Source organism: Taudactylus pleione, unplaced genomic scaffold (assembly GCF_031769625.1).
Source record: "Taudactylus pleione unplaced genomic scaffold, aTauple2 ptg000201l, whole genome shotgun sequence".
In the NCBI taxonomy this organism is placed as follows: domain Eukaryota; kingdom Metazoa; phylum Chordata; class Amphibia; order Anura; family Myobatrachidae; genus Taudactylus; species Taudactylus pleione.
The window spans coordinates 49,290,710-49,315,364 of NW_028284603.1; the positions used below are offsets into that span (position 1 = coordinate 49,290,710).

At 44.1% G+C, this 24,655-nt stretch overlaps 1 protein-coding gene across 2 annotated transcripts in view; it reads right to left on the bottom strand.

The window, feature by feature from the left end:
- Window positions 1-24,655, bottom strand: part of ABHD12 (abhydrolase domain containing 12, lysophospholipase) — a 136,437-nt gene that overhangs the window by 92,009 nt on the left and 19,773 nt on the right. The window contains exon 1 of one of the 2 annotated variants that reach the window (XM_088477362.1): window positions 14,279-14,712. The exons of the other annotated variant lie outside the window; for it this stretch is intronic. Within the exon in view, the coding sequence (XP_088333488.1) occupies window positions 14,279-14,448 (170 nt within the window). The 5' untranslated portion in view covers window positions 14,449-14,712. Of the gene's footprint in view, window positions 1-14,278; window positions 14,713-24,655 lie in introns of those variants that run through there. 2 annotated transcript variants of the gene reach the window in all.

A 24,655-nucleotide genomic window follows, 5' to 3' on the forward strand; every position in this document is an offset into this window, starting at 1 on the left:
CTTAGCCAATGATCACATTTGTGATACTGGATCAGTAAGTAAAAATGAAATAGACAGTAGTAGAGTGCAGTATGTAACACCTGTCTTATTAAGAAGTATAGTTGTCACTGGGCATATCGGTCTATCTAATGCTGGGTACACATCTGACAGATATCTGCAGATGATTGTTGTTCATACACAACGAACCACCATCATTGGTCTTCTGGCCGCAGGTCCCGCTAGCCGGGGAGAGTGTCGCGTGCCCCTCCCCGCTGTCTCTAGTGCAAGTGTAAGAACACACAGCACGATGGCCAGATATATCTGCAGCACAGCAGATGTGATAAGTCTGTGAACACCGTCGTTCATATACATATAGACATATCGCTGGTACACACTGGCCGACGGGCACCCGATATATATATATATATTGGTACCCAGCATTACAAGGGTAAATCAGCTCACATTATTTTTTTTTTAATCTGCAACTACTTGTGCTTTTTTAAATTATAGAGAAGGCATTAAGATTGATGGGGTCATTTATGAAAATTCAAGCGTACTTTGCACAATGCTGTAATTTCGCAATAGTTCCACATGTAATAACTATAGTCCCATTTCCTGATTCACTTATTATTCATGGAGGTCATAAATGAGACTACACTATGTACTATTTTGCCATAAAGGTGGAAGTTTTATTCAACTAAAGGGGTCATTTATAGCTGTTGTACAGTACACCCCCTTATTTTACCCCTACACACACACACACACACACACACACACACACAGCAGAGTGGAGAATAGAGGTGCACTTCTAGCGGTCCATTTAGGCTGATCGCTGGAAACCCTAGGTGCTGCACATTCACTGTGCATGTAAAATAATGTTAATTGCCTCCTGTTGATGGAATTAGTGTAATAGCCAGAATCGGGAATGGTCAGACTTGCACTACAGAAGGGTAAAGCTACTGCAATTAGGGAATATTTTGTAATACACATCAACAGACACTAACATAATATATAAACATTTGGCTAAATACATCACAAGTAAAAACTCTGTAATTGATAGACTTCCTGCTGTCCTGGTCTACAAGTTATTCTTATAAGTCAGCAACTTACATGTGAAACCATGAACAGTACAGTTATGACTAAGCAGCCTGTGGTGAAGACTTCGTTCTTCATTACAGAACATTCACATCTATGTGGTCTTTATCAATGAAAATCAGCATGATTAATACAACATATGGATTCTGAAGAGCCAAATCCCATACTGCACAAACAGCACTGCCTGACATGCTGTCTTCTGAGTAAGCGTAGGTCCATGTTGCCTAAAACACATTTTATTACTCACTATATTCTACACTATACAGTAAGAAAAAAAATGAGAGACATGGTGACAGGTTAGGAAGCGTCTCAGTCACAACACAGATATCTGAACACCACAACTAACTGCATTACAGTTGCATAACTCCTAGTATATTTTGTATATAATTTCAATTATCTCACTTATTTATTAACATCTGGTCAAATATAAATATGCATAACTAATGAGGAAGAATAAACAAGGGTTAACGAGGATCATGCTCACTGATGTGTTACTTTCTATGGTGACCTTTGAAAACACTGGCTCTGAATGAGGACAAAAGAATAGCATCACAGGGTCAGCATCCAACACTGACAATGTTAGTTTTTTACTTTAATTACACATGTGCCTTGTGCACTATGCAGTCAGTGATCACATAAGCAAACAAAAACCACCCCTACCTCATGGGTGTGTCCATGATAGCCATTACATAGAGCAGTGGTTCTCAAACTCAGTCCTCAGGACCCCACACAGTTCATGTTTTCCAGGTCACCCAGCAGGTGCACAGGTGTACTCATTACTCAATGAACATTTTAAAAGATCCACAGGTGAAGCTAATTATTTCACTTGCGATTCTGTGAGGAGACCTGGAAAACATGTACTGTTTGGGGTCCTGAGGACAGAGTTTGAGAACCTGTGACATAGAGTGTGCCATATATCTGCTATAGTCTACCCCAGGCCGGCATCATACAGACAGTGAAAACTGTGAGGTACAGTGGCAGCCCAGAAGCAAATTTTCTACTCTGACACATGAGCTCGCCTACAGGCCGCACTAAGGGCCTGACTCAGAGATGGACGCCGACGCAGTAGCACAGTCATTGCATCTTTGTGCACAGCAGCTGTGCTAATGTATGCAAAAGCCGCAGGAGATGCATTAAGTATAAAGACGCCCACTGCAGACGCATCAGATCAACTGCGTGACCATCGGACATCTGTAATATCCCTCAGGTTACTCAGGATGTCCGGGAAAATTACGCTGCTGGGGCCAATGAAGCTGCGCCCAAGGATGCAGCCACTGGCTTCGGCACTCCCAGAAAATGGGGCTGACACGTCCTCGTTTTCTAGAACACTCTGTTTCGCCACCCCAAATACCTGCAGCGTGTCAATCATGCCGTGACTTTGGGGCACTGCGACAGTCATCACAGAAAACAGATCTGCAAATGCGAAGTGCGGCTCCTGCTCACGTGCACATCTGCAAATATTGGAGATATACGTAAATGTGATATTTATGTGTATCTCCATATTTGACCCCAAGCTCACTCCTGCGCCAGCTGTCTATGTTGCTGTAGGGGTTGAATGGCATAGGACATCGACTGAGCACCAAACAAATGCGCTCCTGAGCCAAAGCCAAAGAGTTCTTCCCCTTTTTCCTTTATTGGAGTAAATTAATAAAACACACACACAAACATCACACAACAAAGAGACCTGTGACATTCTCTCTAGAAAATAATGACCAGGGCAGTTTAGCAGTAAGTAGTTAAAAGAAAGTGATTTGCTGTATTAATAAAGCACAGGACAACACGCCCTATAGCAGGGATCAGAATCCTGGCAACACGCATCCCGACAGTAAGTAGTGGGGTGGGGTTGGGGGGGGGGGTTAGGCACTAGGGGGAGGGTTAGAATACTAACCAACAAGTGTCAATATTCTAACCCTGTCGGGATTCTGACCGCCAGGATCCAGAGCGCTGGCATCCCGTACCCAACCCCTATAGCACACTGAAACATGGGATCTTATGCAAGGGCAGTGTAGAGAAGACAATTTTATATTTGTGTGTAAAATAGTTTTTAATGACTCAAGTTAGTACATGCAGCATTTGCAGACATTTGTGTACCTACATACAGAGCCGTAACCAGACTTTTGGTGCCCTGTGCCAGAGAGCATTGGCGCCCCCCCCCATTTGTTTTAAATAGGGACATAAGATAGTGCATCTGAAAAAGGGCCATGGCCTCATGGGGAAGGGCCAGGGAAGAGATAGGGGAGGCCAGGAGATGCTGGGGATAAAAGAAGAGGAAGCTACAAGTGAGAATGTTCATGAACAGAAAATTGACAGGCCTGAACAGCGCCCCCTGCCCTGCGGTGCCCTGTGCCATGGCACTGTATGCACTACCCTACTTATGGCCCTGCCTGCCTATTTATATGGCCTGCTATTGATTGGGCCTTTCTATTATATGTAGGCTGTGCTATGTTGGACGTGTATACTATGGTGTAGAAGGTCATGTGCGGATGGAAGTGGATATGAAGGAAATCCTCAGGATACAGACAAGCTACTTTGGTCACAGCAGGGAAAAGAGCCAGGTCATAAGGGACACTAAATAGATGCAACTTAATCACCATCACAGTGACAGTCATAAGACACCACAAAATGGCTGCCTTTGTATGTATCCCACAAATGCTGGACAGCTTCATTTTTATACTGCAATTTAGAATAAAGTTTGGGCTTAATCCTCCCAAATCTAAAATCTTGCACATTTTACATATGCCCCACCTGCACGGTTTTACCAGTGTGAAAAGTTACTTGCTCTTTTTTTTTTGCTTTGCTCCCAGCTCAGAAGCAGAACCATTGCATGAGATGCTCTGTGCTGCCATCAGAAATGTGATGATTAATTGTATTATCCCCATCCACTTGAAATGAGGATACTAGGAACAGGAGATAACTGTACCCAAACCAAAATATATTTCACTTCAAGGATAAAATGAAGTAAAAATTATTGTAAGACATGTTTAACAGAACACTTCATAGATTAGAACACAAATTTTTAGCACTATCACCATCTCAATGTTAAACTATAAATTATAACTGGTTATTAAAGTGTGAACATATCAAAACCAAAATTTTCTCAGTCTGGAGTCTGCTCTAAACTTATAGAAAATTTCTTGTGCCCAGTTAGTTTTGAGACACTGACGATACCAAAAAATGCAACTTAATCTGTAGTACATATAGTTACCACACAGGGCTGTCTTAACAGCAGTGCAGGCCCCTGGGCAAAGCAATGCACCAGGGCCCCTATTAAACAATCCTCTGCCGGGGATGGGATGCTATCGGTGGAGGGAGAGGGGAGTTGGCTATCGGCAGAAAAACAGAAGTCATTTACAGGAAAAAAAATACAAGTCACAGTCTGAACATGTACAGTACAACAAATGTCCTATGCAGTGCCCCTTATACAGTGCTCCCAGAAGTGGTCCCCCCTATGCATTGCCCCCAGTACTAATCCCCCTATGCAGTTCCCCCAGTAGCAGTCCCCCCTACGCATTGCCCCCAGTACTAATCCCCCTACGCAGTGCCCCCAGTAGTAGTCCCCCTTATGCATTGCCCCCAGTAGTAGTCCCCTCTATGCATTGCCCAAAGTAGTAATCCCCCCTATGCAGTGCCCCTAGTAGTAATCCCCCCCATGCAGTGCCCCTAGTAGTAATCCCCCCATATGCAGTGCCCCTAGTAGTAATCCCCCTATGCAGTGCCCCTAGTAGTAATGCCCCCTATGCAGTGCCCCCAGTAGTAGTCTCCCCCCATACAGTGCCCCCAGTAGCGGCCACCCTCCCCATACAGTGCCCCCCCTATGCAATGCCCCCAGTGGCGGCCACCCTCCCCATACAGTGCCCCCAGTAGCGGCCACCCTCCCCATACAGTGCCCCCCCTATGCAATGCCCCCAGTAGCAGCCACCATCCTCATACAGTGCCCCCCCCAGTAGCGCCCCCTTACACACACACAATAACAAAAAAAAGCAACTTACCTGATCCCCGATCCTGCCGACCGCCGCTGTCCACTCCTCCAGGCCCGCTCTCGCTCTGCACTATGGGATGGGATAGACGTCATGACATCTCTCCCATCACCCACTGCCGGGGGAGCCAGAAGGCGGAGCCCATGAGTGAGCTCCAGCCGACTCCCTCCATGGATGACGCAACAGCCAATGAGAGTCTGTCTGACTCTCATTGGCTGCTATAGCAAACACACAGCCACCGCTGGCGGCTGTGTGTTTGTAAACTGTGTAGGGCTAACCGCTACTCACTCCTGTCTGCCCTACACTTGGGGTCCAGGGGCCACTAGCGGGGTGCAGCGGCGGCTATGGGACCCCGCACCACAGCAGGCCCCGATGCAATGCAATGGCTGCACCGCCGCTAGTTCCCCCCTGAGCCGGTTCCCACCTCTGCTTCCTCCCCATGCAGGACTATCAGGGGTGGCAGCTATGCGATGGGGGGTAGGGGTGCTATCTGCCACGGGCCCTTGGATATCTGGGGCCTTGGGCAACTGCCCATTTAACCTATAGCTAGAGACGGCCCTGCCACAGTTACAGGGGGCATGATATGGATGTGGGAAGCTATGCAAGATATGGCTGAGTGACAACATTTCTTTATTGTGTGACTGACACAGGGATTCTCTCTGTATTGTGTGACTGACACAGGGATTCTCTCTGTATGATGTGGCATAAGAATCCTGAATACTAGTCAGATGGGGCTGCTAGAAGTTGTATTTGGTCATAGCTCTGATAATATTTTATTGGCTATATATAACCACACCCACATTAGACAAACTGCATTGGCACGGTTTTCAGAGCACCCATTTTTCTGCTGCTGGCGCATTGGTAGATCTTCTACTTCCACCTAAACATTTCTGCAAGCAATTTTATTCCTAATGTGTCAGGCAGCTTATTGAGATCTCTACATACAGTTTAAAGAATATACAGAGAATGAGAATTGTGTACATTTGAAAAAAATCCTACAATGGGACAGGGAAATTAACAATTTTAATAACATGTTTTTATTTCTAATCAAACACCATGTGCAGGGCACTGAGGTGTGACTAAAATCTGTGCAAAGCACAGAAAAATTTCAGTTTGTAGCAAATGCCGTTAATGTCACTTTATGACAGAACCTAAATATGACTGAGAACTGTAAAAAATTAAAGTCACAAATTTGCCACAGCTTTCAAAATGAAACTGCAAAGTTTTCACGTTCTCAGCAAAATTCTATGCACTGTTTTCTTATCAGAAGTTAGGCTATAGTTCTACCCTATTATTACATGGTCTTGTACAATGTAAACTCTTCCCTACTGTAATCAACCACCTCTCCCAGTCAAACCTGCTAAACAGACACAAGCTGAAAGGCAAACTGGCTAAAAGGTTACTGCTATAGAATACCCTCTGCAAACTATAATAACAATACAGTCTTCTTGTTGGTGTCAATAGCTAGCAACACAAACTATTTTGACAGTTTGTTAAATCCCATGTAATTATTCATATTCTAAATCAGCGTGGTCTTTCCCACAGGGCAGACATGGTGCAACTGCATTTTTGATAGAAAACTTAAAATAAACTGGAACTAATCTCACATATAGAGTACATAGATTTATTACTACTATATTTTTCAATTAAAGATGAGCAGGGTATAAGACATTATGCACGTTAATCTGGGTAGTGAAAGGATTAGAGAAACTGACAAACACTTTGCCAGGCAATACTGTTTGATACATCCTACAGACAAGGGTTAATCATGATTTTTTTTCACACCACTAAAACAAGCACAAACAGACAGGAATATACTGTATATTATAGACCTCCAAATATTCCTTACAACAGAGGCTTTTGGAATTTCTCTTAATTTTTGGGGCAACTGAACAGTGTTGGGGTAGTCTATTCTATGACAACCTTGGAGGGACTCTCTGCTATCGGACTCTCTGCTATGGCAACCATTTTCTCCTTGAAACTAAAGTGTTCGAAGGGATGAAATGCATACATAAATACATACATAAACTGGACACTACTTTGTTTTTTGTTTTTTTTTAAGAATTGAAAGATCTACAAACACAAATTAAAGAGGATAAAGAGATGAGTTTTTTCAGTATTTTGGTGCTTGATGAGCTTTTCATAGCTTAGTTCAGGCAAATGATAAATGTGCATTTGTTACCAGTCATCACTGGAAATGGATGTATACATAAGGCAGTGATCACTCTATATACAGAGGAGCTACAATGTAACATTGGTCACTAACGGGGAGAAGTATCAAACCTTCGAAAGAGGTTACTATGGGCAACTTCCCCACTTTATCTAATCTGCTATTTTTTTATCAGCGCTAGATAAATGATAGCTAGAAAGCCGATTGGGTGCTATGGGTAACTTCTTCACTTTATCTCTCAGAAGTTTGATACATCTCACTTTAAAACACAAAATTACATGCTTTATATTATTTGTATTTTACCCATTTATATAGACTAGAATGAAAAATCTTGGATCTCCTGTCTCTCTGGACAAGACCTTTGGTTTCAACCATTCCAACTCTACCTTCTTTCTCTCTGTTGGGAAACTACACGGCTTTCTCCATGGACCCCCCCCCCCCCTTCTTTTGTCCATCTATACATAGTCAATTTATTTAATCCTTTCATTATCATCTATAGCAGTGATGGGCAACATGCAGACCTCCGAACATTCGCCTGAAGGCCCACAGCTTCTTCCTGCTTTATTGTCAGATTTGTTGGTTAGTAACACTTGTTTAAAATTCATGTTGATGTTATTACAGATAGGGATCCATTTCTTAGATTAAATGCCTTGCTTTAATTTATTAGTGAGATTAAGGGGTATATTTACTAAAGGTAAATTTTAATTGATTTCAAACCGTTCTAAATTGATAAACATCGATGTTTCTGGGGCTAAATCACACATTTAATAATTATAAAAAAAATTTTTTGACTGTTAAGTGTTAGTAAATCTCTGATTTAGCCCCAGAAACACAACATCAATGTCAATCGATTAGTAAATATACCCCCAGGGGTAATGCGTGCCCTTTGGAAGGTTAGAGAGCTGCCCATGTGGGCCCTGCAGTGTGTCAGGCTCCCGATCACTGACCTATATGCTGACAATTCTCAAATTTATCGCTCAGCACCTACTGTCTTACCTCTACTGACTCATTTTCCTCACGGCTTTCGTACTGCTTAAAACTCCACACAGAAACTGAACTTGGAACTTTTCATTCAGTGAAATATTTTCCTTTCCCTGAAATAACAACATGACCAGATCAGGAGTAGGGTTTCTATTTTTCCTGATTACAGGGAGATTTACCATGAAATCCAATAAAGTTATATATTTCAGGATTTATTAGCTTTCACATTATGTGGGCAATTCTGTGCAAGTGCGACTGTATGCCACACTTATGGTACCGCTGGACTCGTAGATTTTTGTTAGCAACCCCATAGGACACAAAAATGTGAGAGTCTGGCATGAGACGGGACCATGAAGGGTGCAAGCTGGCCCTTATGTATGTATCATGGCATCTTAAGTGAAAATTGGCAGGGAATTAACAGAGATTTTCATCAGAAAAAAACAACAGGTAGAAACCAGGAGATATGAAAATGGAAACACTGTACAGAACCCACACTAATTTCCCATCTCCTTATGGGTTACATTTACTAAAGCTTCTATAAATGAAAAGTGGAGGTGTTGCCCATAGCAACCAGATTCCAGTTATCATTCCTAGAAAATGCTAGACAGAATCCAATTAGTTGCTATGGGCAACAGCATCAGTTTTCAATTATAGAAGCTTTAGTAAACCTACCCCTACATCTCTTTTTTGATCTCCAGGAACCTCCACCAAGCTCAGCTGTAGCTGTACAGAAGACCTTCCCTCATTAATGTATCCAGGTGTTCTCTTGTGCTCCAATCTGGAAACCTCTTCCTCATGCCTGACCCCACAATAGCACTCTCCACGCTAATCAAGATTTCTCTCACAATCTGCTCTGCAATAAAAACTCTCACCTAATAGTGCATACTCACGGTCAGCTTTTTCTTCAGATCTGAACGATAACGATTATCTGAAGGAAAATCTGACATGTCTCAACGATGAACGATGCGTGTTCCCGATGGTCAGATAACGATATCTGATGTTTGCAGTCAGTTTTGGATGATTTCAGTCATTTTAATGCAGTCAAAAATCATTCATTGTTCAAATAGTTCATCAAATCGTTCAGATCGTTTACCTGACAAATCTGACCGTGTGAATGCTCCATTACTTGTTCAGTCTTGTTCCTATGCCTTTTCCTTTAGATTACAAGCTCTTTGAGCAAGGTTCTCATTCTGGTTGTCAAATAATTGTGTAAATGTGAAAGCCATGTTACTGTTATAATGTCCTGTATGAATGAACTGCAGTGCTGATGAAGATTTTGGTGTTTTATGAACAGGGCTGTGGAGTTGGAGGCGTGTTGGTAGTTTTAAGGTATATCTTATGTTTCTGTTAAAAACACATTTTCAATTTGTATTACATACATAGTTTGTTGCATATTTACTTTCATTACAAATTAGCAAAGTTTTCTTGTTCAGAAATTTAAAAGGAGTCAGACAGTTGTAATATAGAGGAGTCGAACGTTTGGTGTACCAACTCCAGAGTCCTGTTTATAAGTATTACCATTGTCATCATCAGGGGGTTACAGGCAGACTAGTATGGGGCCCAATCTGACAGTGGGGAGCTGCTGCTGCCAATGATTCTGACCGCAAGCTGCCTTTTATTCATTGTCTGCCCGACCTGTCCTTCTGCCCTGCAGTGATATGCAAGGACCCCTTTTCTCCACCCCCTTCCTGAATCCCCACCCTTTCCCTGCCCGGCCTGTCCTTCACCCCTGCAGCAATGTGTAGGGAACCCCTTTCCCACTACCTTCCTGAATCCCCACCCTTTCCCTTTCTCTGCCCACCTGGTCCTTCTCCCCTGCAGCAATGTGTAGGGAACCACCTTCCTGAATCCCCACCCTTTCCCTTTCTCTGCCCACCTGGTCCTTCTCCCCTGCAGCAGTGTGTAGGGAACCACCTTCCTGAATCCCCACCCTTTCCCTTTCTCTGCCCGGCTGGTCCTTCTCCCCTGAAGTAATGTGTGTGGTACCCTCTCCCTCTCTACAGCGATCCTTCTCCCCTGCAGCCTGTGTGTGTGAGGAAGCACAGAGCCGCCTGCAAAGCTACAAGCAGAGGCAAGTACCTGGGGAAGGTGGTGCATTCAAATTTTTAAAATATATTTGTAATTTTTTTTTGCTTTTTATATATTTTCTATTTAATGTAGGGGTGTTTGTTGTGTATATATGTGTAGGGCTTCATGCTGCACCTTAGCACCCATCAGGAGGTGGAGGGCCCCGGCTTGTTCAAATTGTACTGGGCCCTACAATTTCTGATTGCAGCCCTGATTATTATGAATAATAACCAAAAAGTATAAGTCTGGCTGGCGTCCTAAAAAAACAAAACACATTTAAATAATTTACAATTCTAACTATAGCATTCAGAGTGTTTGCTCCATCTGTATACTATGCTCAGCAGTTTCGCTTAAACTGGTCCTCAACCTCAGCGATGCTCAGCAAAAACATTCAATAGAACACAAATTATAAAAAATACTCATTTCGCTAAAACACACCAGCAATACTCTGCCCCCTATTGAAATTGAAACTAGCAGTGCAATGTCATAGATAAGATAATGATCAATGTCCTATACCTATAGCCACCTGCATGTTTACATGGCTATATGAATTACATGGCTATATGAAACCACAATGTAGGAAACTGGTTAATATTGAAAGATTAACCAAAAACCATTTACAAGTAAACATCAGTGATATAGGTTGTGTATGTGTTTAAGGAGCCCATTTATCATTAAGTGATTGCGGCATATTCCCCGAAAAGCAGCCATTTTCGGGGAATAACTGCAAATAATTAGTATCCCCCAGATATATTATGAAGAGATTGCAGCAGATCTCTGATATCTGCAACTGACGCTCCATTTCCCACAGCAGCCACAACCTCCATGGGTTTCTATGTAGGATGCAATGCTGCTTGGCCCCCGCAGCTAACGCAATCTAAAGATGGTGTTGTGCTGCTGTTGGAAACTAAATCCCCCTTCCCCCCAGCATTTGCCATGGCACATGTAGACCGGGCATCCGTTGGGAGTCCCGGCACAGGAGTGAGGAGACTGCTGGTGCGGTCACTTCACTGGAAGCACATCGCAGGGACAGTCCCTGCGGGTGCAACTTAATACATCTGGGTGGTATGATCGCATACTGCAACACGTTCCTGGGGCGTTAATATCACACCCTTATCGCATTGCCAATGTAATTGCTTATAAATGGGCCCCTTAGAATTTACACTGTATGCTCCAATGGGACAAGGATTGATGTAAGCAGTTAAAATGAACTCTGTTATAACATGGCACAATCTACTTGTAACGTTGGTGAATAAAGTGTTTGTTCTCATTTTGTTTAAATTATTATTAATGGCTATAAAACAAAAGTATGATTATTTATTTAATAGCTGGGCTTGGTAGACCACAAATGCTCAGATTTCTAAAACTTCAAAACTATAATTGTACGTTTGCGAGCAGGGCCCTCTTACCTTTATGTCTGTCTATTACAACCCAGTCTTGTTCTATTTATGTTGATTCAAATTGTAAAGCGCAACGGAATATGCTGCGCTATATAAGAAACTGTTAATAAATAATTAAGCCCCATTTAACAACGATCCTTAGTACTAGCTGCATATTTAGTTTAGTATCAGTGATACTAACGAATATGCCATTGGTAAGTTACATTACAGGTTGAGTCTCCCATATCCAAATATTCCTAAATACGTAATATTCCTAAATACGTAATATTCCTAAATACGGATTATTTTGTAGAGTGACACCTTTGCTTTCTGATGGTTCAATGTACACAAACTTGAATGCACAAAATGATTACAAATATTGTATAAAATTATATTCAGGCTGTTTGCATAAGGTGTATATGAGACATATGAATATTGTATGTACACAAACTTTGATGAAAAGAAAAGTATTAAAAATATTGTTCAGGCTAGGAGTAAAAGGTATAGATAAAACAAATGCTTTTTGTGTTTAGACTTGGGTCGGATTCCCATGATATCTCATTATGGTATAGTGTTCACTCTAGCTCCGGCGCGAGGCAGGGCGCTGGAGCTAGAGAGGGCACATTCGGGCGCGGGCGCGCCCGAGAAAGGGGCGTGGTCACCGAAAAGGGGGCGTGTCTATAAGACGCGTCCCCTTTTCGTCACTCTTGGGGGCATGCCCGGCACTTACGGACACGCCGTGCAGCCCCCAAGCCCTGCAGACAGGGAGAATAAATGCCGGCGGTGACCGGGTTACCGCACATTTCTTCACCAATGGGACACTGCGACCCGCGGGTGAAGACAGTTCCCGCAGGCTGTTAGGGCAGGGCGCTTTTTGCCCTCCTTATGGAGGGCAGGGCGCTTTTTGCCTTCCAGAAAGAGGGCAGGGCGCCGCGCCCCGCTAAAACAGCCTAGCGGGAACGCTAATGGTATACAAATATTCCAAAATACAGATAAATAAGATATCTAAAATACTTTTTCTGGTCCCAAGCATTCTGGATATGGGAGACTTAACCTGTACTTACCCCTCAGGCAAGCTCCAGCGACGTCCACCTCCTCCACGGCATTATGCATGAGCGACGGCCAGCCTGTGCATGCGATTTATACATTCACCTAACGGGGACTTGGCAATGCCTACAAGGCTTTGCTGAAACCGGAAAGTTGGGACCTTATTATAGTGACAAACAGCAGTAAGCTTGTTAAATATTGAATAGAAGATATAACCGCTTCAGCAATCACTAAAGGGGGTATGTCTCGTTGTTAAATGGGGTCCTATAAACTGAGAGGCCGATGTATCATTTTCGCATTAATTTTGAAAAATCCATCTCGTTACATCAGCTCCTGAGACTTAAAATACAGTCGCTTTCACCATCTGTGCTTATTAAAGGCGACTCTGCATATCTATTATAGGTGCAATTAACTAAAATACAAAAAGCCCGGAATCACATTTACTAGCATGGCAGTAGTCACTGTAACATAATTTCTCTGTAAAGGGGGATTATATTAAAGGCTATTGACAAAGTTAGGTTAGGGAAACAAGATAAGTTTCTGTGATGACTCAGACCTGTATTTCTCATTTCAGCAGTTCCGCTGGATAATAGTTTTTGCTGTTTCAGTCCTATTATTGCTGCTCACAGAATGCATTGCTCGTATCATTTAGGAGACATTGCAGAAAATAGGACTTACCCTGCAACACCCACTTCTGAGATACACAGATGCAGAATATACTGCCTATATAGGGGAATGCTATCATTGGATGTACTCAGCTGCCTACAGAGGTGCTACAACCCTCAAGACACTATCAGGTGCAGAGCAGCCTGTACGCCGGGACACTGCAAAGAGTTGCAAAGCCCTCCTATGCAGCAATACAATGTAACCGTACAAAGTCACCCTGTACCTCCAGCACACAAGTAAGACCTATATGCAACCGTGCAACACCAGCCTGTACCTCCCACACAAAAGGTAAGATATATATGTGACCGTGCAGAGCCAGCCTGTACCTTCTGCACACAGGTAAGACCTATTTGTAACCATTCAATGCCAGCCTGTACCACCTGCACACAGGTAAGACCTCTATGTAACAATGCAATGCCAGCCTGTACAACCTGCACACAGGTAAGACCTCTATGTAACCATGCAATGCCAGCCTGTACCACCTGTACACAGGTAAGACCTATATGTAACCATGCAATGCCAGCCTGTACCACCTGAACACAGGTAAGACCTATTTGTAACCATGCAATGCCAGCCTGTACCACCTGCACACAGGTAAGACCTATTTGTAACCATGCAATGCCAGCCTGTACCACCTGCACATAGGTAAGACCTATATGTAACCATCCAATACCAGCCTGTACCACCTGCACACAGGTAAGACCTCTATGTAACAATGCAGAGACAATCTGTACCTCCTACACACCAGAGCTATATTTAACAGTGCAATGCCAGCCTGTACCACCTGCACACAGGTAAGACCTCTATGTAACCATGGAATGCCAGCCTGTACCACCTGCACACGGGTAAGACCTATATGTAACAGTGCAGAGCCACCCTGTACCGTAATGCGGTGCCAGCCTGTTTGGCGCCCGTACCTGCTAAACCTCTTCATGCCTTTGCTGTCGCAGTCAGAGTCCTGAGGATAGTGCCCCTTTGTGCCCTTGCTCCCCGGTATCCTCAGATTCTTAAGACGGCACTCCCTGTCCAGCGGGGCGGCACCGAAGCTGTCATGTTCCCGGTGCCCAGGCTCGGCTCGCTTTCTCATCTCTGGGCAGGTGTGGGGGCACGGGCGGCTCTAGCAGCAGAGCGTGAGTGTGCGGCACATCAGTGCAGGGAGAGACCAGTCAGACAGTGCTGTGTGCTGCTGGGGAGGCTGTCGGTGCTGTGTGCTGGGGAGGGAAGCTGCTGCCGCTGCTGTTGTTGTGTTCCCAGCTCCCTCCCCTCAGCAGCAGCCCAGCTGAGAGCTACACACACAGGAGCCGCCTACTCCACTGTGACCTGCAGCCGCCGCCGGCCAATCACCGGGGAGAGGCTGCCTGCCTGGTAACTGTAGTGCATACACCGGCTCCCTACTGCTACTGCTTGTCAGTCACACAGACACATTAATGAAGATGCAATTAGTGTATATTCTGCACACACCAGCGAGGGTGCCTGCAGTCCTAATGGGGATAAAGTAAAGGTGTCCTGAATCCAATATCTAGTAATCCTGGGTATGAGTCTATCCCTGGCATAGGGGCATATTCAAATGCAGGCAAGATTTTTGGTATTCAATTGGGTGTGTGATTTGTATTTTTTTCATATGGCGCTCAATATCTTTTTGTAGCAACTTCTAATCAAGTCAAAATTTTTCTACATTTTTTTATTGCACGGAACAGTTGTCAGGACTTGCTTCATAACACCATGAACACCCCTCCTAAAAGAATGGGTATGTTATGCCGGCTGTCGGGATACCTCCTGTCAGAATACCGAAAGAGGCATCCCGATGGTTGGTTACCCGACAGGGGTCGGGTAAGTATACTTACCCTCCCCCTAACACTCCCTTCTTGTAGCTGAACCCTAACCCTCCCAGTTAGTGCCGAAACCTGTTACCCCCTTCATGCCTAACCCTAACCCGCCCCCCCAGTGGTGCCTGACCCTAACCCTCCCCTCTAGGGAATTTAGAATCCACTGTTTCTACAATAGCAGAAATGTCTTAATTTTGTTCATGCGCCCATCCCGGGTGCGCCTTGGCTGAGATCCCTTTCAGACTGGTGGCCCGACCTGGCAATAATGCGTCACTACCATCACGTGGTGAGCCGGCGCTTGGAGATGATCTCATCACCAAGTGCCGGTTTGTCCTATGCAGTGAACGGGACCAGAGTCGCATCGACCCGGGTTACCAGTTCACATAGCCCTGCGAGCCAGGTTGAACACGCGTTCAACCCTTCTCGTGACCAGGGTTGAAATTCCGGGTCTCTCGCCCTGGCTTATTTCAACCTGTCCCTATCACACTGCCCAGTTACCCGGGTTGTTGTGCGATCACGTGCATTAACCCGGGTTATTGGAGCAAGTGTGAAAGGGGTATTACAGAGAAGTAGGTATAAAAGGACATTCTGTCTAAGTATTCATTCTCTTTGATAAAGCTCCCCAATTGGAACGAAACACTTTAGTGATTTACCTGCATACAGATGGAGATTGTCTTGCATCTATGCCCTCTGCCAACTGATTGACTGCCATTATAACAGAGCCGTGATGTTAAGCTGGAGGATTGCGCTGGAACGCTGAGCCGGGACACAGTAATACTAAGCTGGCGTACTCTCGCTGTGCTGCTGAAAGTGAGAGCTGCAGCCGTGTCTGGAAGCGCTGCAAGTCCACTGATTAGATTGTGGAGAGCAACCTGTACTCTGTGACCTCTAAAGCTTTTGTGGTGAGAGACAGATAAAATTACCTCCAAACTTTGGCAATCTAGGAGTCTGGGGAAAAAAGCCAGAATCCCACTGGTAATATAAACTACTTATGCTAGGTAAAGGGGCCTATTCATTAGGCGATCTGAAAAACTGAACATCTAGCGTTCAGTCCTTCAGGTCGCCGGGTGCGGTGCGTTCACTGAACATCTTTCAGTGCAGGATCCCGACTTCCTATCTCGGAACATGGGGAACCTGACGAGCTTCATCAGGTTGACCAGCATGTTCCGTAGATAGTCAGGATCGGCAAGGACCCAGCGTGCACGCGCATCACTGGTCCTTGCCGGCTACCCATTACACAACTTTGTGAACAATGCGACCAAAACCTCCTGGTTTTGGTCGGATCGTTCAAAAAGTCGTGTAATGGATAGGCCCCTTAAGAAATACATATGGTATTTTGTCAATACAGAGACTTTTATATTAACATCCAGCTTTTATTGGCACACATCGGCAGCTATTTGCTATTTTTTATATGTGCTAATAATAATAATAGAGATATACTGATGCATAGGTGTGCAGTTATGTAATTTTATGTACTGATTTGTATTAATTAATTGTCATATAAAAGTGTATTTTACTATACAAGTGGAATCTTGTTTATCATCTTTTGGCCATCTGAAGAGTTGATATTATATTGAGAATATGATCAGTGTAAAACCACTGTTGTATTTGTACAATGAAAAACTACTGTGCAGAGCCACCATAGAAAGAGGATACCAATGATGAATACACCAGCAGCTACACCCCACCTTCCCTCCCACAAAAGTGAAGTAATCAAACCTATAGTATTATAAATATAGGCTATAGAGGACTCTTACAGGGCATTTAAGAACAACACAAAATAGGCATCTGATCAGTGTCATTTACAGTATGTCTAGTAAACTATCTGCCACTAATGTGCTAAGAATAAAGATAGTGTAAGTGAATGAATCCCAGCGCATATGCTTTCAGGAAATTTCCTGTGTCCCTTCAATTGTGAACCATTACTGCAATATAATTGATTCACAAAACACTTATGAATGTCCCTAAATTTGGTCATTAACCCTGTCCGATCTATACACAGTAGTGTAACCAACACATATTTTAGAATTCCAAAGTATGGCTGAAATGTTTGAAAATATTCATTTTTACAACACACAAAGTTAAATACCTATTTTTTTCTCTATAAAAGTTATCATAATGAGCTAAGGCCAGTGATATTGTAATATCATGCAACTGTCTAAAGGCCCCTACACACTAGACAATACTTTGAACGATTTGGCCGATTCAGACGCATCGGAATCACAAATCGTTGCGCGCTCCCGCGGTGTCATTCGTCGCATCTTCAGTTCTTTTGTACAAGCAGGAAGGTCAGTCAATCTCGTTAACGATTTCCCTCAGATCGTGCAGTGTGTACGCACTACCGAACGATTAGGCAATATGGTTACATTATATAGTTAACGGTCTAACCACCAAACAATTCAAGATATGTCGTTTGTTAGATTGCACAGTGTGTATGCACTAGATCGCTTGCCCGGGAGTTCAAGGGAAATCGTTGACGACAATCGCATCGTTTACAAGCGGTCTAGTGTGTACCTAGCTTCAGTAATCACCTTGCTCACAAGGTTGAAGGTGCAGAGTCAACATCTGCTGTATATGTAACGCTCTTTAATGTGACATCTAAAAGAGGTTATTTCACCTTCTATATCACACCCAGTACCACATTTAACATTTAAGTCAAATGGGTCTTCCAGTTTTATAGATTATAATGGAATGCAATAGAGAAAAAAGAAATGCAGAAAAGAGGTCAATCTGGTCTAGCAAGGATCTGTTTTCCGCATAGGACTGAAGATAAACAAGAGGAAATGAAAGTCAGGAGCATTATTATAACTGCAGGCTTGTGACAGTATACATGACCGAGAGAATAGAAGTTCTCTCCCATTTTTATCTTTTAATTAAAAAAAAAAAAAAAAAAAAAAAAAAGTGTATGAGAATGCCATAAACTGGTTGGTAGAAAAAAAAAAAAGATTTATAAAAAGCTTAATATATACATATATTTATTGAGGAGAGAGAGGGTGTGCACAATAGGGCATGCTTTTTTTTATCCCCCTTTCTCAACAGCACCAGCTTTTACAACAATTTATTTCAAAGTTAACTCCATTGAAATGAATTGCAAGGTAAGGTACTATGGGCCCGATTCAGAGTTGTATGCTAATGTGGCCACTGCAAAAGTGTACGCAGATGCTATGCGAAAATATGCAAATGTCGCAGACGCCGGGAGATGTACTGAGACGCCCACCGGCAGCTTTGCAAATCCAAGCATCTGCATACAAAGACGCAGCATCGGTCACAGATCATTGGATTATCGCAGTTCTGAGTGGATCCAAGCAATTCCAAGCATCTGCATACAAAGACGCAGCATCGGTTGCAGATCATTGGATTATCGCAGTTCTGAGTGGATCCAAGCAATTCCAAGCATCTACATACAAAGACGCAGCATCGGTTGCAGATCATTGGATTATCGCAGTTCTGAGTGAGCCTATGGTCCCACAGAATGGCCATGGGAACTGAGAAGCCAGAGCCACATTTCTTGTGTACTGGATGGCAGATGCAGGGTGTGACACACCCCAAGAAACAATCAACATGCTTGGCATGACAACCATGTTGACATTCTCATGAGTGATCAAATATAGTACAGCTTGGAGCAGTGGTTCTGAAACGGTGGGCTTAGGTACACTGTGGCAGAGCAGCAAGCTCATATGGGTGCCATGAGCCATCTGATTACAAATCAAGTTATTTGGGAAGGTGTCTTTGTAGGCTAGGCCACATGCTGCCTATACCCTAGAAAAGGCAACACATAGCCATTTACACAGACTGCACTGCTTAGTAGTATGTGTCTGTGTTTCCCAGCATCCCTTCCCCTCTTCTTACACACGGCTTCCTCAGCAGAGTTCTGGCAGAATTCAAATTAAAAAGTGTACCCTCGCCTCCCCTGCTGTCTCTTGACTACAGTACTCCCTCCTCATGTATGTCCCATCATCTCTATGTGTCTCTGCTCCTCCACTGTGTGATGCCCTCTCTTACCATTAGTATGTGTTCCTCTATGCCCCAATTTGTGTATCTATTCCAATATTGTGTATGTAGCAATTTCACCCCATTTGTCTCCATCTAATCGGTATGAATTACCACTGGACCCCTGGCCGGCGGTTCAAATCCCGACGGCTGGCCAACAAAGGAGGAAATCCCGATCGTCCCTAGGAAAGTATAAAACGAACCTATTTTTCCCCCTAACCCTCCTTTAGGGTGCCTAACCCTAACCTCCCCCCCTTGTGCCTAAACCTAACCCCCCCCCCTTCCCCGCCGCCTAAACCTAAGTCCCCCTAGCCTAACCCTAACCTCCCAGGGGGGTGCCTAACCCTAAGTCCACCCCCCGGGAGCCCTAAACCTAACCCTCCCACCCCCCGGCTATCCGCTGCGGCGCCCAGCATCCGCTCGATCGGGATGCCGGGCACCGGTCTCCCAGTGTCGGTAAAATGACAGGCGCCTAGATTTAGACACCTGTCATTCGTCCCTCATCGGGATTAACTTGTCTGGAAGCCGGCAGTCCGTATACCACCCATGTGTGTTGCACATGCTGTACCAGCCATCTGAGAGACAAGATCTAGACATTTACTGACATCTTCAACACACCAAAATGAAATTCAACTCATGAGACAAGGCACAAATTAGTATTTCAATGGCTTTCTTTACTTTTCAGGACACCTTTACCCTCTATGGGGATAGGACAGTAACACAGTTAGAAACAGGGCAAATCCTCAGATGGAAAGGGAAGGTTAAAAGAGGGAGGGAGAAATTAAGGGAAAAAAACACAAGACATTTAGGGCTCTTTTTGTTCCCACTAGGGAATAGATGATACAGTGATAGAAACAAGACATGTACAACTATAGCCACATTACTGTATCCAAGAAACACAAGTTTTAAGCTGCTCCCAATGCACACACCTCTTATGTGTACGTAGCTACAGCTGCCGTGTAAGCAAGGCTAAAGTCTTCCCCAAGGAGAGGAACAAATGAGTTCTGTAAAATAATTAGAAAATATTTTAGCTTTCCTCCTTACTGATCTGTATGCAACTTATTTTGTAGGTTTAGGTTAACAGATGATCTGGACGGTTCGCAGTCATAATGTCGACTGTTACACCACAGTCTACAGTTATGATGTCAAAATCGTTGAAATGTCAACATAGAACTAGAAGTCCCAGTAAACCTCCCCAAAACAAGCTGGTAGTTCACCTGAAACAAAACAAGCTCTAGTTCACCTGAAAAAGAAATATTAAAATAAACACAGGACACAGACTTCGGACACATACATCAATAGTTTTATTAGTTTATTTCACATGCACTCACATGTGGGGGAGGCGTGCTAGGACCTCTAGTTCTCCTGTAAAAAGACAATATTTTATCTATTTTTTTACATGCTCAACCTGTCAGTCAAAGCCCAGGGGTGCCGGGGATAGCCCCGGGCTATCAGCCCAGGCCTGGAGTGCCCTGGAGAGGGGGAAACCCTTTATTAGAGGGGTCCCCACCTCCCAAGGGATCTCCGGCCTGGGCTGACTAGCGAGGGATGATGAATGCTTTGGCCGGGGGACCCGGTGAAATGGTCCCACAGCTGTGGTATTTATCAGTTAAAGACTCACACTCCATTACATTGTATCCTCACAATGGCAAAACATCTGGATGCAAGTTTTGCCGTTGTGGGGGTGTGAGAAACATGCGAGTTTGCATGTTCTCGCACCCTATTACATTGAGTAAGTTCTAAAAATAGCTCTATACTCACATATTTTCAAAACTTGGACCCTATTACATTTAGCCCCTGATCTAGACAGACAAAGAGGAAGGTTTCAGGGAGAGAGCTGTTCAAATCTGGCTGACAAATTTACTTGCAGTGGAAGGTCGGGTGCGCTCTCTGGTTTGTGTAGGGGAGGATATTGCAGTGTGTTGTATAGGTGAGGTGCAATAATGAATAATGTTTGAGGCCAAACCGTTTAATGAATAGTCACAATGCTGCTCCGAGTTGGTCTCGGGTGGTGGAAAGCGAAGGGGAAAGAAAGCTATAGTACTGGGGTGTCGATCGGGGTGTGGTGGATCTGCTCAAGGGGGGGGGCGGGGGGATGTTGGTGGACCCCTTCAGGGGGCTCCTTAACGCGCGGTTCTTGACCGGCATGTCTTCGCGGCTGGACCTATGGTCGACAGTCTTATGAGAAGGCTAAATAGCTGAAACGTGTTGGTGAACCACAGACTCATTACCCCCATCCAGCCTCAGCTGACCTTCCACTTCAGTCTAACTCTAACGCAGGATCGGGTTCGGACGGTAGCAACATACACACACACACCCTTTTTCTCTACCCGTTCCTCCTAACCCCAACTCCAGTACTCCACCCCCCCCCCCCTCCACAGTACAATGAGCGCGGTCCATTACATCCTCTCTTTTCCCAAATTTACTTGCAGCTTCGCATCTGTGCAGGGCAAATTTCCTAACATTGGATGGTTGGGGTGGTGGAAAAACCACCAGTTTCAGAGAGTTTATATAACCAGTACTCCTGTCAACCTTGTTGTATCGACAGCTTTCAAAGCACAGAAATGTTTCAAAGCTCAGATCTGTTCCTGTGGCTTCCAGCTCTAGCACCCTGCTGTCATTGGCTTCCATCAATCTTTCCCGGTCCTAAGATAGAACTCTGTGACCTAGACAGCGCCGGTCTTCGCCACAATATCCCACCATAAACAGTCACTAAGCCAGAGTAGTTTTTATTCTTAGATTGCTCCCAAAGTGCCCAATATGTTTAGGCCGTACATTGGCCACTTCTGATCTTTGTTGGGCCCTCCTGCTCACTTCTAAAGAACAAGTATTATTGATTCTCTGAACTGGGCCCCCAAGTCCTACGTGGGTTTTTAGGCATGAGTATTCACAGATTATCTGGATTCTCCTTTGGTTGGGCAGTAGTAAATGGAATGGGTATGTAGTACTGGCAGTCAGGATGCCTCCTGTTAAAATACCGACAGCGGCATCCCAATGGTCTGTATCCCGGTATACTTACCCTCCCCTTGACCCAAACCCGCCCTTGTTGTTGCCTAACCCAACCAGTTAGGTTTAGGCATTAAGGGGTCAATCCTATTAGATGCGAATTGTGAGTTACGATTTTCACTTCAAATTTGCATAGCAAATTAATTTTGCAATTCAATTAGCAACTCGCACTGGTCAGACTGAATTCGCAACTTTCTACTCGCACCTCCCTGAGGGTGAGAGATGGAAAGGAAAATCTTTATTTTAAGGTTAAAATGTGGGGACACTGTGCTGAACCCCTTGGACACCCCCCCTAATGACCAATTAGGCAATTCGAAGTTTCTAATTAGCTTATGTAGTCCAATAATTATGTATTTTTGGGGGTAAAAAAAAAAGAAAAAAAGTTCTCAAATTACCACAAAATCAACTTTTTAGTTAGTGTAGGCAACCCAAATTTAATTAACAATTATCTCTCAACCACAAAATGTATAATTTTTTTTTAATTTTTCAAGGTGCCATCAAAGTACCCCAAAATCACCCTTTTTCATAGTTTGTTTTGCATTTGTTGTTTAATTAGTTTGAGATTAAACGAAAAATAGTTTGTTTTAGATCATTTACTTGCATTTAAACCCCCCCCCCCCCACAAATCAGCCATTTGACACTATTTCAAAACCTACAGTAACTTCCTAATGGCCACAACCAGCCTTCTATACAGTCCTGCTAACGAAATTATCCATTTTGGGGGGTCCAGGATGGTCTCCCCATATTTTCATGCATTTCTCGCAAATCTCATTTTGCAGTCAATTTGCACCCCTCCGCTGCGAGTAGTGCGAATAGGCTTTTTGTATTGGATTGGAGAATTCTCGGGAGTGCGCTTCGCGGCAAAGTGTGCGAGATTAAAGAAACAAACTCGCTACTTGCAATTGGCACCTAATTGGATCGAGCCCTAAGTCTCCCCCCTTCATGCCTAACCCTAACCCCTCCCAGTGGTGACTAACCCCCCTAGGGGTGCCTAACCCTAACGTGTCCCCTCCAAAACCAAACCCTCTCCCCCCCTCCCCACGGCTAACCGCTAAGACGCCCCCGCCTTACCTCATTTGGGCTGGCATCTGCATTCCAGCATCGGGATTAAGATAAGATAGGCTTTGGTATTTCGACACCTAAGTCCCGTGTCGGGGTTCCACCGTTGGGATTCAGACCAGCGTCATGCCGTCTGCTAATTACATCCCATAGTAAATACACTGTAATCTATACACACCCAGTCACTGGATTTCTTCTGCTTACTGGTCCTAGGCTCTGCTTCACAGGAGCCAGTCTGATCCAAAAACCAACATCCTGACAAATGGACCATGCATCAATAAAGCCATATTGGTCCAGGGGCCTGGATTCTTTGCCTACATAGCTCTACATTGCAGAGATCTGCAGCAAATGAAGTGGCTGGCTATCCTGACCCCTACAGCCCTGCGATGTCCACTCACTAGCCCAAGCAACAAGATTTCCCTAAATGCACGCAAAAGAAGTCAAAAGAGAAAGCAGCGCTATGTCACAACTGATGGCTTGCAAAAAAACAAGGCTTAGTTAACATACGTGTGTGTGTGATATATATATATTGCACACACACACACAGTGCATTCGGAAAGTATTCACAGCGCTTCACTTTTTCCACAATTTGTTATGTTATAGCCTTATTCCAAAATGGAATAAATACATTTTTGTCCTCAAAATTCTACACACAATACCCCATAATGACAACGTGTAAAAAGTTTGAGATTTTTGCAAATTTAATATAAAAAAAAACCTAAGAAATCACATTTACATAAGTATTCACAGCCTTTGCCATGAAGTTCAATATTGAGCTCAAGTTAATCCTGTTTCCACTGATCATCCTTGAGATGTTCCTACAGCTTAATTGGAGTCCATCTGTGGTAAATTCAGTTGAATGGACATGATTTTGAAAGGCATATACTTGTCCTGTAGACCTCCGAGATAGGATTGTCTCGAGGCACAAATCTGGGGAAGGGTACAGAAAAATATCTGCTGCTTTGAAGGTCCCAATGAGCGCAGTGGCCTCCATCATTCATAAATGGAAGAAGTTCGGAACCACCAGGACTCTTCCTAGAGTTGGCCAGCCGTCTAAACTGAGCGATCGGGGGAGAAGGGCCCTAGTCAGGGAGGTGACCAAGAATCCGATGGTCACTCTGTCAGAGCTACAGCATTCCTCTGTGGAGAGAGGAGAACCTTCCAGAAGGACAACCATCTCTGCAGCAATCCACCAATAGGTCTGTATGGTAGAGTGGCCAAACGGAAGCCACTCCTTAGTAAAAAGCACATGGCAGCCCGGTTTGCCAAAATGCACCTGAAGGACTCTCAGACCATGAGAAACAAAATTCTCTGGTCTGCTGAGACAAAGATTGAACTCTTTGGCGTCAATGCCAGGCGTTATGTGTGGAGGAAACCAGGCACCGCTCATCACCAGGCCAATACCATCCCTAC